The 15803-nt window shown below is 39.0% G+C and overlaps 1 protein-coding gene across 1 annotated transcript; it reads right to left on the bottom strand.

Moving 5' to 3' along the window:
- Window positions 1–5160: 5160 nt before the first annotated feature.
- Window positions 5161–13824, bottom strand: MYL4 (myosin light chain 4). Its single transcript, XM_072414562.1, has 7 exons — window positions 13640–13824; window positions 10888–10915; window positions 9535–9684; window positions 7498–7671; window positions 6789–6866; window positions 6184–6224; window positions 5161–5386 (listed from the first exon to the last, which is right to left on the bottom strand). Exons 1-6 carry the CDS (start codon window positions 13751–13753, stop codon window positions 6196–6198), a joined length of 573 nt encoding a protein of 190 aa, XP_072270663.1. The 5' UTR covers window positions 13754–13824; the 3' UTR covers window positions 5161–5386; window positions 6184–6195.
- Window positions 13825–15803: the final 1979 nt, after the last annotated feature.

Genomic DNA, 15803 nt, shown 5'->3' with positions numbered 1-15803 from the left:
AACAGTGACTGAAGCAGAAGGAAACCAAATCTAAGATTTAACATGTCAATGTCTAAAAAGTTTAATTTTTCCTAATAACAGCTTTTAAAAAATGACCTAGTGACCATGACATTAAGGCACTTTTTGGCATTTATGTAGAAGAGACAATGGCCTGGCCATTGTTGTCACCCATGACATAGGCTTCTAATCGAGACTGCAAGTGGCCACTTCAACACACTTTACACCGCTCCACCGTCATCCACATAGTTCACCATCAGACCTTGTTCACACTATGTGCAGTGCTGTTCACATAGCATGCAATATGCATTACTACAAAGTTTGCACCATTCTTTTTCTATAGGGACACCCTCCTAAATTGAGATTCTTAGGGTCTACAATGGACCCTTCTATTCCCAATACCATAGTGGTACCTTTATATTTCACTTACGATTTATACAAATGCCTTTCCCCCCTAACTAAATAAATTTTAAAAAAACCTGTACGATTAATGTAACTGGGTCTCCTGCAATCATTTCTCGAGGTAGTGATGATGGGAGAGCTAGTGGAGAATATTATTATTATTAAGCAGAAATTATAAAGGCGCCAACATATTATGCAGCGCTGTACATTAAATAGGGGTATTGCTTTGTTATAAGTGGGCCCCATGACTTGCTGGCTGTCAATGATAAGGGTTTTTTACCAAACAAAACGGCTTCTAATGGAGTTGGGACAAACCCTAAACTGATATGGGGTACAGGGTACCCCCCTCTTTTCTCCATAGGTGCGCAGGATCTGTGCTCTTACCTTTACCCAGACTGCGGCTTTCATGTAGTCTGAATAATAATCAGTGAAAGCAGCAAACAGATCATCGGCCGCAGAATACATACCACTTGGGGGGTATGGCTCATTAGAAGAGGCCCCCCAAAAGGGGATGAAAAGACAAATGGACTTTAAATGTCCCCCTTGCATAAGGCTGCTAAAAATTCCTCATCCCCAAAACAACCAATCAGATTGCAGCTGTCATTTCCCTTACAGTAAAAAAAGAACGAAACAAGGATTTTGATTAGTTGCTAAGGAAAGCATGAATTTTGAAGTACTTTTCAGACATAGATCACTAATGCTTTCCTCTGCTGCCAAAGCCAGGCTTCCTCACATGATTTTTTTCCTATTTATATCTGCTATTTATGTCTGTAATAGACATATATAAAAAGAACAAAAGTTGAAAGCAAATTTGAACATATACATGAAAGTATCTGTTTGCCCCTCTAACATGCAATAAAAAACTTATTCGGAGCACTTACCTCATATGCCTGGATACAAAAATTTAGTAAGTGAGGCCTAGTGCTCCTCCAAGCCATAGTCTAGTTGTAAACAATGGTGATGTCATTTCCTGTCTGCTTATGGGAGAATGGCACTAGGGGCGGGGCGTGGAAAGATATAGCTGTGATTTTGACTAATGTCTCCGCCCTGGTACTCTTTGGGGACATCTAGTGGCAGAAAGTTAGAATTGCAGCCCATTGATATTTTTTCCTTTTTATTTATAATCCTCTGTGCTTGCTTTGTCATTCAGAAGAAAGCATACATGGCCTGTGTTACTTGCTTGTGACCTGTTTAATTGTGCTGGTGACACAGGGCTGTGTTACAGTAGTTGCAGCAGTAAGGTAAAGCAGCTGACCACTCTAGGTGGCAATGTGTTATTGTCTTATAAACACAATAAAGAGGACCTGTCGCTGAGAGATGAATGCTCATTGCCTGGATGTAAATATGATATTTGGTGCCAGTAGATGCAGTCACACACCTAAAACAATCATACAGATAATTACTGAACACCTGAGCTGTATACTCATTCTGGGTCAGGGATTCAGATGGATCAGAACACCAACCAGGTAACCTTAATAGATTAGAACCAGACCAGCAAAGGCAGTATCATATCTGTGATAGGTCTAGATATCAATAAAGCTTTATTGCAAACACTACAATTTACATTTATTGGCTGTTTATGTCAATCCACCATGGTATGAAGTTGGCCCGTGTGCCAAATTGCAGAAATTGTGAAGCACCACTTGCTTTTGCACCCCAGGGAGCATCTATTGCTGATTCTATTGACTGCAGGGTAAAGTAAGAGGACATTTGAAGCTCCAAACTACATCTTTAATAGGAACTGGACCATGGAAGCTATGCCGAACAAAGGCAGACATGGAGCAAAGAACTGGACTCCTCCAGCTATGGCCTCCCTGCGGCGGATCTTTCCCCATGCCTTGTTCCATACAGAGCCCGCCATCTGAGTGGCACAGTAAGGACATCAACACGTCACTCTATATCTGGTGAGGCAGCAATGTGGTGGATTCCAAAAACATGCAGTTAGGTTAATTGGCTTCTCCCCAAAGTTGACCTTAGACTGTATCAAAGACATATGACTATAGTAGGGACATGTGTGTGAGCCCCTTTGTGGGACAGCTAGTGACATAACTATGGACTTTGTACAGCGCTGGGTAATATGATGGTGCTATATAAATACTGTGCAATAATAATAATATTATTCTCACTCTGCAGATACTGAACAATGAGGGTGGATGATCAGGTATGCCTAGGCACCAATACATATAACTGAATGACAAAAGGGATATGAAACAAACCACTTATGCACAATCATTCTTTCTAGATGCCATTTGGAATATCTTTTTTCAATAACTTGCCATTTAGTGATGCATTCAGGCATAGTATTCTCTTTATTCTTCAGAATGTATTGGCCAAAGGTTCATTTGAAGACACCCACTATAGAAAATACTATTATTACTCTCTGTTGTGTTTCTTTTCTCTTTATGTTGAGATTAGACCCTCTGCTAAAATTATCCAGCTGGTGATAATGTCCTTTTTCTAGAAGTGCAGCCCTGTCCCCTGGGAAGGGGCTTAATCTCGGTTGTGTCCTGTTATCAGAAGTGCCTGGAGGAGGATGCAGACACCATTCCTTCTTTGGTATGAATACTTTCCTTATCTCAACAAGAGGAGATGTTCTTCAGTATACCATAACAATGCAAGGTTATTTTTACCTTGGTATAACCACACAAGCATGGACTTTCTTAGTCTCTTGATTAGGAAAATATATAGTCAAGCTCAGTAAATTATCTTTCGAAATCTTGCTCAATAAAAAAGTTCCTAAAGTTTAGTGCCAATCCTATTCAGAAAAGAAAAAACAAATGTAAAGCTTTGTTTAAAGTAGATACAAAAATAGACAAATAAATGTAGCAATTAATTATTAAGCTAGTAAACTTTTTTCTCAATACAGATCGTTTGATCATTTGACTTGGTATCCAAAGGAAGGACAAGGAGCCAATCAGGTTCTGCATTAAATGACAGGGAACTTGCTGATAGGAGGAAATAGTCAGATAGCCTAATCAGTCTGCTGATGATCTGTAATTGTCCCATTATTGGCTGGAGGTGAAAAGAGGACACCACTATTCTGTACTTGTAACTGGTGTCATTCATTTGGCTGTATAGTGTGATGGGGCTGGAAATCTTAAAACTGAATGAATAGAATATAAATCCTGTGCAAATTGAATGTATTTAGGTGCTTATCTGGAGCTCAGTTTCAAGAACTCTTCACCCACCAAGGTTGGTTGTTCCATTTATCTTTATAATCAAGCAAGTGTTCCCAAATGTATCAGGGATACAATGTGACAATCCATGGAACACTTGGTATGGTTTGGGGTATTAATATTTGTCAGTATTCTTTCCTCCATTTAAGCAGACTGTTGGTTCAGCCTAATTTGTGTCTTTTGCAGTATACCAGCAGCATTCACCTGCAGACTTTTGGATTTCTGGAAGTAGCCACATTTCCTCGCCCACAGAAATCAGACCACGTCTATCAATTGTAATGCTGCTCACATAATTGTAATGCACACCACAGCAATATGATGATGCCAAGAAAGCCATTTTTAGTTTTTATTTACCGTCTTGTTCCTGTTTGACATACAACTCATATCTAATCCACACCTGCTAAGTGTATAGAAGCATTTCTACCTGTGTATGCTTTTCCTCCAGGTGCAATGGGTTCTTATAAGGTGGCCAAATTCCTGTTAATCTTCCCAGTGGAAATTCAATACCGCTTATTATCCCTATAGCTGAGCTTCTATCTTCTTGTCTGTTTTCAGTTTAGTTCACCTCTCTGCAGTTGTAGTGTCTAAAATGCATGCCTGGAACAAAAGAGGGCCGCTTTATCATCTTTATTATCACATTATATTTATTATCACTAAACCTCTACAGCCTGTGCCTTTGTGGTCATTGACTGATGTGAGCGCAGGCTAATATGGCCCATCTGCTTCCTTTATTATCTGTACAATCCAGGCCTTGGCACTGATTTTGAATATACCAATATAAGAAATAGGTATTTGTACAATGTTCACCCCACCTTTTTCCATGGTGACCTGGTGATATGGAAGGTAAGTGAACTGGATTTTTGAACACCCCTGTACTAGGAAGGACTGCAAGAGGGGCAAAGAAAAAGGGGTTGGGGGTATTTGAACCCCAGGCTAGGACTAATAAGACATATTGGGCTGGTGACCTTAGAGCTTACACAATTTACAATTCTGGTAAATGCATGGAAGGCTTTATATGGTTTCTTAGTCCTTGTGCATGTTACCGGTAATAGAAAATTAACAATATATAATGTCACACTGCAAGGTTTACATTTCTTTAGACAAAAAAATCTGGTTTTCTGTTCTCTTTTGCATACAGTAAAAGTTAAAGCCAGTACTAAGACAGCCTCTTGGTCACACATGCTGAATGTTTGATTGTGATAAGCAAGGAAATTGCAAAGAGATAGCAGTTATACATATGGACATTAGGTCATACATGTGCAGGGACCTTGTACGAAACTCTCTGGATTTCCTAACTGAAGTAAGTCATAAAAAACTCCAATTAGGTAAACTGATTCAGCTTAGAGTATTGAATTGAAATGCTCTGATATTATATTCGGTTTTCACTGTTTTGAATTACTTTGGTAAGTTGGTTATTTCGGTGGTGTTTAATAAATATATTACAAACACTTATAATCACCAAGTTTTATCTTTTATACCCATTATCCAAGGAGTATCATATCATAGGCTAAGTTCTGAAACATCTGGTGGTGCAGAGGTATTATATTGCAAAGGCTACAGAAACTACAACAATAGATGACAGAAACGTGTTTTCCTGTGAAATTTATTTGGTGAAAATTCACCACTGGAGAAAAACAAAGTCCCAAATAAATTTACAATCTCATATGGCACTTTGAGAAAGGATTCTCTACAAGGATTTCAGGACTTCCATTTCGGAGAGGTATGTTATGGACAGCTCGGGTAATGCATCTTCTGGCTCTTCTTAGAAGGGTCAGTAGGACAGTTGGGACTGTGGGATATTCTGCAGACACCTATAAAACATACAGAATGTTATTTTATCATATTAATGATGTTTTCTTTTTGAATACCTTTTGTAACTGTATTCCATGCTTTTTTTTAAGTTTTTTTTTTTGGACAGTTGCGATGTTTATGAGGATTTGGCTGAATTTTTTTCATTAGCCTGTTCTTCAAGAAAATGCAACAGAACATACACTTATGCACTGATTCATAAAGCCACAATAAGGGGTTTATGTATTTTTAAAGCAGTGATAGATGTTTTCACAGTCTGCATTAGCATCCACATCCTGAAGGCACCAATACTGATGCAAAAACATTTGAGAAAGCATCACCCCCTTACTTTCAATCACTGTGCTGTTATCATCCTGCTATCTCCATGTCACTGTATCACTGATGGAAGATATTTACTAAAGCTACTTAATCCTTTATCAATGCAATGCACTGTTGGCACTTTCATTTATTACAGCTTTATAAATACTAAAATAAATGCACAGAGAATTGCATGGATGTTATCACAAATTACAGCAGCACATAACCACTTTATTTTCAGTTTTGGTATAAATTGGCCCTATGTAGGAAATGAATGTGGCCGTTTTGCAGAAAAAATATATTTTTATAGTTCTGTCTTAACAATTGGGTACCATCACTGGCTTATTTCTCTTATCTATGAGGTGTCTTTCCAGTTGAAATTTCACAGTGGGCTTGGGAAGGTCATTATAAGATGTTACAGTGTAATAAACAGCATTGGTTGGGATCAGTAATAATGAAATTCACATCAAGCAGTTAAAGTAGTAACAATGGGAACACATACCACATGGTCTCTTCATCCAGACATGATGTGCTTAATGAAAGCTAAGAAAAAAAAAATTTTGTTAAATCTTTGTATGAATTCCTTTATTTTAACACATATTATTATAAATGCTAGATGGGTTTGAAGAATATAATTAAACACAGGACTCCTGCACAAATTAAATAATAATACTAAAAGCAAAACCTTGACATTTGTAGGTAGTTTAAGTTCTGCACTCACATTTCAGTTGGCCCATCAATATGATGGACTGAAATAGAAATAGAATAAAAATGAAAATACAATAGAAATGAGAATACAATGGAAATGAAACAACAAGGCACAGCTGTTGCTCATATCTGAGTTATAAAGACAGGGCCTTCTTAACATAATGCCAGACAGCCATGGAACTCCTACTACCTAATGTTGTTACAGCGTTTATTATCATCATGATGTCAGGCAATCAATACAGATGCAACGTGATCCCACAGCTCTAAGTCTTTGCCCAAGGGTCAAAGTAAATAAAGCAATATAAAGTTAATTTTGTTGGGAAACAAAATGCTGCAGCAAATCAAAGAATATACAGATTTATGCTATGGGCAATGGCTGGTCCGTATCTGATAGTTTACCTTCATAGTTGATGCATCCGTTGGTATCTTCCTGCCCTGCCAGGAGCTGTTCCACTTCACTCTCCTGTAGCTTCTCACCTACATGGGACAAGGAATATATTGGTTTAATAACAGTACAGCAATTAGCAAATGGATCTAGTGAGCATGCATTGACAATGAGTGATATTGGCCATTTCAAGAAATAATAATAGAAAGAGAGGTATATTCTGCGGAAGTGTTCTAAAGCCCCAAAACATAAAAAATATTTAGGAAAGCTCTCAAAACCATAGTAGCCCATGGTCCATATATAGAAACTTGAGCGTACTCATTAAAGGAAAGGAGTCAAGGGGCTTCAAATCAGGGACAAGCTGGTGTATGGAAAATTTGTTTTTATGATGTGAAGGTCAAATGCTTTCTGGGGCTTTTACTGAATACAAGTAATCCAGCGGCACGGGTTAAGTATTAATATGTATGCACACACAAACCACCAGTCAGCTTTTAGCTCTCATCTTTCAATTGAGCCAATAAACCTCCCACACAGGCAGTGACTGTTCTACAATCTTCTATGTTCTATAAGCCCTAAAGAAGGGAAGGTTTTAAAACTTTGGGAAATGCTTCAACACTTTACAGCAAACTCAAGATGTATATTTCATAAACCAGACTGGCCCATCATCTGTTATATAACGATTCTCCACCTTTTCTTATAGGATATTAATAATCTGCGACTCACCCAAGGTGGCCAAAACGTGACGCAATTCTGCTCCCATTACAGTGCCGTTGCTCTCTTTGTCAAAGACACGAAGACCTTCCACAAAGTCTTCAAAGGAGCCCTGGTCCTTGCTTTTGGAGATGTGCTGGAGCATTGGAAGGAAGGTCTCAAAGTCCAAGAGTTTGGTGTTCAGTTCTAGAAATGCAGGAACAGAAATCCAAGGTTACATTGTTATCATTTATCAGTCCTTTTTTTATCCCTAATGAATGAGATAAAATAAAGCCACGGAAAATGCATATATGTCATTCTTTATATAACCCATTTTTCATCCAAACTATGGTTAATGTTTTATTATTTAGCTGGAAATATTAAAACCCCAGTCAGGTTTCAATTGCTGTCCCAGGCTGTGTCGGAGGTATCAGTGGCAATAGAGAACTGCCAAGGTTTCCTAATGGGTTAGGTAAAAGTGTCTCATTTGAAGAAAAGGAATGGGTTGTGTTTGTTATATCCTGTATGTCTGGTATTGCTGTCCTTCCAGAAATGATGCTTGACTGGCCGGATTTAATATTTGCAGAGCCACTGATCCTTAACAGGTTTTAAGTTTTTTTTTTTAGGGTCAGTGACTTAAAGTAAAAAACACAGTTGGCATGAGAGCCAGGCAACTTGCATTGCACTAGGCTGCCCTTGTGTTTCAAATATTACATCGTCTTTGCCTTGATCTACTTCTGTTGAAGTGCTTGCCATGGCAGTCCTTTCATGTTGCTATGATTTAGGCAGTGTTTTTTTTTTAGAGTATTGTATATCTGACTGGGATCTAGAGCCGGACAACTGGCAAGACTTTTAGTATTAAGTCACTAAAGTCTTAGAAGTAGGCATTTGTGGCCTTGGCTGCTGAGATTTGTGTCCCAGCATTGACTGCATTCACAGATAATAGCACACATACCACAGCTTACTGAAATGTCACTTGTACTCCCCTGGGTCCACATTGGGAATGCAATGCTCTTTATGGTATGGACCTTGTCTGTGCTCTTAATACTGGGAATTTAATTCCTCTGAGTACATCAGAGATCAGACCCCCACAAATAGGTTGGGTGAAATACCCACAATCCTTTCAGGCCTCTCGGCTTTGTGCCCATCATTCCTTCACTGCTAGGGCCCCTTCAGGGCTTAATCCCTGCCGCTGAAATAGAAAAAGTCCTAATGCCAGGTGGGCAAGCCTAAACGTTTGTCCAACATAAAAGGTATGTCACATTGAGCTGTAAATCCTCGCGACTAGAATATCACTTTACTTAAGCAATACTATTTATATGGTAGATTGTCTTGTGCCGCTCCTTGTTGACCATTCTTCGGCTGAGATTTATAAAGCATAGGAGGGTAAAGTTGGCATCACATAGGGCTGATGGTTAAAGTTCAGGGGTTAAACTGAATTGTTGCTCATAGCCCCCATTTTAGTCATTTACATTTTCTAACCACAAAGAAAACATGGCCTGGTCTGGTTGCTTGTGCCTGTGTAACAGTGACATTTCAGACTTACAAGCAAGGAACAACACAGCAAATGCAATCTGCATTAAGCAATAGCAACCATGTGGCATCCAACATGCACTGGCATAATGAAAGCTGAAATGGTTGATAGGGGTTACTGTTGTTTCAGCTCATCATTTTTAATACAGCTAGACCCATGGCATAGTAAAACATGTTTACCGAACAAAAATGAACCATACATTTCCAGCAACTGGATTATATCGTTCACAAGGATCTACAATCTTTTCTACAGGCATTTTAGCCAAATAATCAGGTGAGTATGTACTGCTTTTAGTTAGGTAAGTTAAAAGGGCACCCTGAGAACTCAGGCATGACAACTTCTGTCTCGGCTCTTTAGTTAATTGATTGGGTTGAATACTTGTGCCTAAATGCTATACAAAACTGGCCCCAGAGATTAAGTGCAATAGACCAATTATGCATTGATTCAAAATGAAAATATTGATCACACAGTAGAGGTATTGTGGACTTTTGTTTTTTTTACAACCATCTCCTATCTACAGAAAATGACACACTTACCTTCTGGTTTGGGTCTTCCTAGAACCTTCATCACCTCTGCATTGGTGGGATTCTGTCCCAAAGCCCTCAGTACATCTCCGCACTGTCCATAGGTGATCTTCAACTCACCACCAGGGGTACGGTCAAACAGCTGAAAGGCCTCTTTGAATTCTGGGAAAAGGGAGAGCAAAAAGTATAACCACTACTTATCAATCTCAAAGCCCCTGAACCCACAAATAAAATCCTGTGCAAGGTTTGAACTTCAATGAGGCTAAGCAAGCTCCTACCGCCTTTGTTTAACACAACTTGGGCCTGAGGATAGACTACCGTGTATTGGATGTTACCCATTCCTAGAAGTGCACAGATTTTAGAAGGCTGAAGAAGTGGAAGGATAAATGTTCTCTTCAAAGCTCAACCCCTTTATACTTATCTATGCCACAGCATTGATACCCATTAGCAAGGCATAAACACTGTTGATGAGGGAGAAGGCAGACATGGAGCCAGTTAACCCCACCCCACCTCCAACAAATAAATGGTCCTTGTACATGGATGGAAAGTGCTCTTTCAAGAGAACCTAGCAAAATCCCCCTATTTTATTTAAAGTCCAGATTAAATTTAATAATTATCTTCAGTTCTTCCAAGGACTGTACTCTAGGAAAACAAGTGTCATTATAATAACACCATGACCTCCATTGACGGAATATCCTCGACAGCTGGGGGTATCTCTTACTGCAGCAATTAGACACTATGGTATTATGTTACTGTTATATACATTATACATGGAAAAGAATTATTCCACTGTTCCACTCCCCAGTCTATGGGGCATTCTCTTCATTACAAGCTCTTCATTAGCCCCTTAATCCCAAGACAAAGCTAGAGATTTGTCTTTCACAGCTGTGTCATTATTATTACAATAATGTGTCAAGTATCTATAATTAAAGTAAATCTAAAATCTAACTGGAGGCCCTTAGTTTGCCCAAGCATTACAAATTCTGAATACCATAGAAATTGTTGTACGGTGTTGTTTTCACCTTTTTATTCTTTGTGGCAATTCAGTGCTGCTTCTCCAGCCTTTTCTAGCCACTTCTCTTTCTTTCTATTTTTTCATGCCAGCAGAACATCATTGCTCAGATTAGCCTCAGAAAAGAGCTGCTTTTCTGAAGACACTCAACATATACCATCTATAACCTTAATATTACCCCTTCTATTGTTGTAATCCCTCTGTTGGTCCATTTATCTAATGATATATAAAAAAAACTCTGTAGAGTTTTTTGCATGAATAATGCATTTTTCAAATACAGAGGAACATATGCCTGAATGATGTCAAAGGATGCATTTGGAAATTAATCCTTAATTAAATGTAAAATGACTTACCTTCAATCTGGTCAGAGCTGTACTCGATCTGTAAGATAAAAGAAAGTATTGACTGTTAATTGATTGTATTACATGGAGAAAAGTTACACCAAAGAACAGAGTCAGGATTTATAGCATGGAGATTTCATTGCTGAAGAGTACCCATGAACATAGTTACCATTTTTAGGGTTGTAGGTTGTTAAACTTTGGATACAAACTATGCATGGTGTGCACAATCATTCTCTGCCTCCACATACTGGAAGATGAATTAATCCCCCAAGGTGGATCACCCATGGCACCTGAGAACCACCAAGAATCATCATCTTTTATGTTGTTGGCTGGTCCTTTTCTCTTGGTAGAGCTAATTATTTTCTCTTCCTGGCAGTGTAATTGGCATCAGTCAGCGGTGGGATCAGTGCAGGCTAAGTGTTTAATTGGTTATGTGATGAAGTGTTAGTTAGTAAGCATTTTCTGTGTAAACGGCCTTCTCTCTCTTTGTAACATTTTTATTGACTATAGTGTGCAAAGCTCTGTTAGTTTGAGCAATTCTAGGGCTTGCCAGGGGAACAGACAGACTTTTAGAGCACTGGAAGATTAGAGTGAAGGGTTTTGTTAGGTGATCCATCATATATACAGCCATTCCTCCTGCATTGCTAAGCCTTTCCTGGGTTCAGGTGATCCAGGTTCCAAGCTGCATGTCATTCTATGCTTTTTAATATACCCTTTCCAATGTCTTCGGGTCATTCACATGATGTAATGGATACTTGATATGCAGAAAGTGGTAGTAATGTCATCTGCATCAACATATACTTGGAGGGAACCCATGACATCCTGATTTCAAAGTTTGTCCTAAGTCTTCCAGCGTCTGTGAGAGTCTGGAAGACTGGGGTCATCTTGTAGCAGAAATGAAATACTACAGAGGGAAGTGCTGGAGTACTTAGGTTACAAAAGGACAAATTGATGTTTTTTTCCAAGTGTCAGTTACAGAATATGATTCTGTATTTAATTTTTTGTAAGATTATCATTATATAAGGCCTAAAATCTAAAAGTGGTATGCTGAGGGCAAATGCAGTGTAGTAAAAATCTCACTACCATGCAGACATTTCCAAATATACAACAATCACATCAGCACAGTTACAAGTGTCAAAGTGCTATCGGACAAATTTTATATATAGTAAGAGTTCCTTGATAAGCCAGGAATTTCCCCCTGTGAGTGACACATTCCTGTTTGTCTATATATGCCCAAGTTCCAACCACTTATGTATATGTTCCTCCTTCTCTAATCTTCCTTTGGAACCTGCTAATCCCACAATTTGGTGCATGTAGTCACCAGCCCATGGCAAGGCAGAATAGATTGTGAGATCAGTGTGAAAGAATGCATGATAGAAAGAGTGAGAGGTCACAGGTTTTCTGAACATTTACACATTTAAGTGTTTAAGTAATTGTTATTTAAATAGATGATGATGTCGTAGTGGCCCCCCAGTTGCCCACAACCCAACAACTAGATTAGGATGGCAAATTCAGATATAGAGAAGGATCTAGGTTGTAGGGGGAATAACAGTTTTGCAGCAATGTTATTTCAAAGGTAGGTAACCCACTGTCCATCCTAGCTCTGAAGCATCCTATCAGTATGGTTGTATAGCCTTTGCCTAGAAATGGTCCTAGGTGTAATTTGAGGATGACAACATGATGCTTTGCCCTCCACTAATCTCCTCCACTTACTTGTGGTTAGCTGCCCATGTCCCTGGGATTTCTCACAAGAGGCAGCGACATATGTATCTTAGACAGGGTGCTGCTGAAAGATCTTCAGCCAAATGTTTTTGGCTAAATGGGGTTGAAGTTATCTCTACAAAGTTTTTATCTTAGCAATTAAAGCTGGAGCTTCCAGCCACCCCCTTTCCCTGATTTGCAAGGTAACCTTGCATAGAGCCTACCATTGTTGATTTCTCACTGTCCACCAGTCGCCTTGCTTTTAAATTTAAGCCTTTACCACCAAAATGGATGAGACTGCTGAGTTTCCTTCTGACTTTGTCCATGGATCAGCATTATCAACAGTCAGAAAATAACAACCCCTGCATTCCTCTACTAACAGGTGCAATTTGTTTCCTACAAATGGATGGAATCCTACACTGGACATTATGACGTGTGGACAGAATTCTGTGTGACAGACAGTTGCTCTTCCTTCTGACATAACATTTCCCTGAGTGTTATTAAATGGTTCTGTGTGATAGGGCACCATCAGCTTGTCATCCTATCTGGTACATGGGTTAGAACATTGCTGGCCAGTCCAAAGGATGTTTTTTAGTGCATTATACTATCTGCAAGTAAAACCCACTACAGACTTCTAGGGCTCTATTTATAAAACAACTTAAAACAGACAGTGAAAAAAGTACTGTAGCTATAATAAATATAAAAAATCTAACACATAAAACACTAAAAGCATATTTATAAAGCAGTGAAATAGACTTTGCCAAACATCCGCCAGTTGTAATAAATTAATATTTAAAACACATGTGCCATCATGGGGTGAATGTTTGGGAAATGTTAGATTTGTTGCTTTATAAATTTGCATTTACATTAAATAAACTAATCTACATATATATATATATATATATATATATATATATAGTAGGCAAATTTCACCTAGGCAATCCACTGAATGAAAGTGCTAATTTCAGGGCAAAATCAATATATCTGAACTCAAGACCTGGAAATCAGAAAGTAATGGTAACCCCAGCACTGTCTAAGTATATTTACTACCCCTTGTACTCACTGTGATGCTCTTGGGGTCAAAGGCAGGCTCCTTTGGGGGTTCTGGGGCAGGTGGTGCTGGTGCAGCAGCTGGCTTGGCGGCCTCCTTTTTCGGTTCAGGCTTCTTGGGGGGCATGATGACTGAGTTTTGGAAGGCTTGGGGCTGAGAAGGATAAGAAGACAGGAATGACAGAGCAGAGGTGGTCACTGTGGTCCTTCTTATATCCAAGGAGCCGGAGCTGTGTTACTATAAAAGGAAGCCTGACAGAGAGATGCCCTACAGGACATAAGTATTCATTGTTATCAGCCCCTGGCTCTGCTCACGTATTAACACCAGCCCTGACACACACCCTCAGTATTGCTAGCAGCTTGTCATTCATTTTCTATGGAATTACAGCTGTGCATGTTCACCGTGTACAGTACTGCAACCCACTGCGTCGGTATTCATCTCTCTCTGATCTTGATAAATTGGGTTATTGATCTTGACAAAGGGTTATTGAAGTTTGCATGCATGATACAGACCTTAAGTACATAAACCCTGCATTTTTCTCTGTAAATATACAAATCAGAGTTATTAGATTTCTCCAAAGTGATGGAATGCCTCTTGTTAGTTGTCACCAGAGCAAGTGTGCCCAATGGAAAATTCACCATCTGTTTGGTGATATTAGAAAAATGTTTAGTGTCTTAGTGAATTGTTCACGGGGACTAATAGAGTGAATCTTCCCAGCAGACAAACAGACATTATTAAAACTGGATAGAGAATCTAACCCCTCCATTATGTCCAAAACTGAAATGTGTTCGCAGAAAAAGAAAGTTTTTTAGATTTTTGCTCTTTCCCAGTACACTGCAATGCACGTTAACATAATATAATAAACAATATATATAATTAACATATAATGCTCATATATTGTGTTGTGATGTCATTCACTGTTATTGGCACCCAGTGCATTACCCAATGTAAATTACACACTATTATGGGTGTGCTGTACCAGAAAAAAATGTTGCATGTCTGATTGTTTTATCATTTCTGGTGTGTTTAATGAATGGGCTGCCTTAACACAACACACATTACCACTAATAGCAACACATCAGAGTTGACGCATGGGTATTAAAGTGGAATAATGATTGCTGGTGGGTGGTGAGCTTCCTCCATATTCATACTCAATAATCCATAGGTCCAGGACCTATCTTCGCCTCATCAGAGGAAACTCAGATTGTTGGCACCAACACAATGGAGGATTTCTGAGATCATGGAGATACTTTTCAGACATTTGATTGCCGTTGGTGATGCAACTCCTGCGCATGCAGCATTTCTGCACACAGAGCCAAGCTATACACTATACAGCCCATGTGTGTTACAAAGGAGGCATTGCATGTTTCTTTTTTCTTTTAGCCCTACCATCCGGTGACTTTTGTTTTAGGTCCGCTTTCACACAACACAGCAGTACAGACAAACGCCTAAATGGATCCCAATTTTAAATTCTTGTACAGTGGGCAATTTTCACATCTCAGATTTGGGAAGCAGACCTACATACCTCCCATGAAGAGCTCTCTTTAACCTGATCACAATATTTTACAAGCTTTACACCCTCCTCCTTTGGTATTAGGTAGGAAGGAGCTGAAAAACAAAACATTTTATTAAAAAACAGAACATTTTACTAAAAATCTAACTTTTTAAGGGTGCATTTAGCTTCAAGGGGCTCCTGATTGATATAGAAGGTGGCTTTGCATGTATGTGATGCCATTCCCACTTTGCATTGCACATCAAGGCGCAATATAATTGTGAATTTTTTTTAATGTTTTTTTAATGTTTCTGCTTTGAAAAAAAAAGCAAAATTGTAAAAAGAGGCAAACTTTACAACAACTGGGCAAAGCAACATGACTGGTTCTTATGAAATATTGTATCTTTTGAAGCCAATTTCACCAAAGGAAAAACTAAACTAAAACTAATTTCACCGAACCCACTCAGCCCATGCCGGGGGGTGGCAGCTGTCGGCGGCTATTGTCAGAATCCCAAGGTCATCTCTGAGAACAGCTGCAGCCATTAGCCTGCTTATATAAATATAATATCTGTGTGGTATTACGGTTGGCCACTGGCTAGGAGGGGGTTAGCTGTATGAAGGTCTGCTTCTATTATTAGAGGTGGGATGCCAGGCATCATTCTCATTGGTGGCATGTTAAGCTGG

The sequence above is a fragment of the Pyxicephalus adspersus genome, chromosome 6 (assembly GCF_032062135.1).
Source record: "Pyxicephalus adspersus chromosome 6, UCB_Pads_2.0, whole genome shotgun sequence".
NCBI classification, from domain to species: domain Eukaryota; kingdom Metazoa; phylum Chordata; class Amphibia; order Anura; family Pyxicephalidae; genus Pyxicephalus; species Pyxicephalus adspersus.
The sequence above is the reverse complement of the archived record's forward strand: the minus strand, read 5'-3'. Positions and strand labels throughout refer to the sequence as shown.

Excerpts from the sequence above, each read along its gene's own strand:
- MYL4 (XM_072414562.1), bottom strand. The coding sequence starts at position 13,753 with ATGCCCCCCAAGAAGCCTGAACCGAAAAAGGAGGCCGCCAAGCCAGCT. Across the intron at positions 7,672-9,534 it reads AGGAAGACCCAAACCAGAAG|AACTGAACACCAAACTCTTG; the intron begins GTAAGTGTGTCA and ends CTGCATTTCTAG. Across the intron at positions 6,225-6,788 it reads CGGATGCATCAACTATGAAG|CTTTCATTAAGCACATCATG; the intron begins GTAAACTATCAG and ends TTTTTTTCTTAG.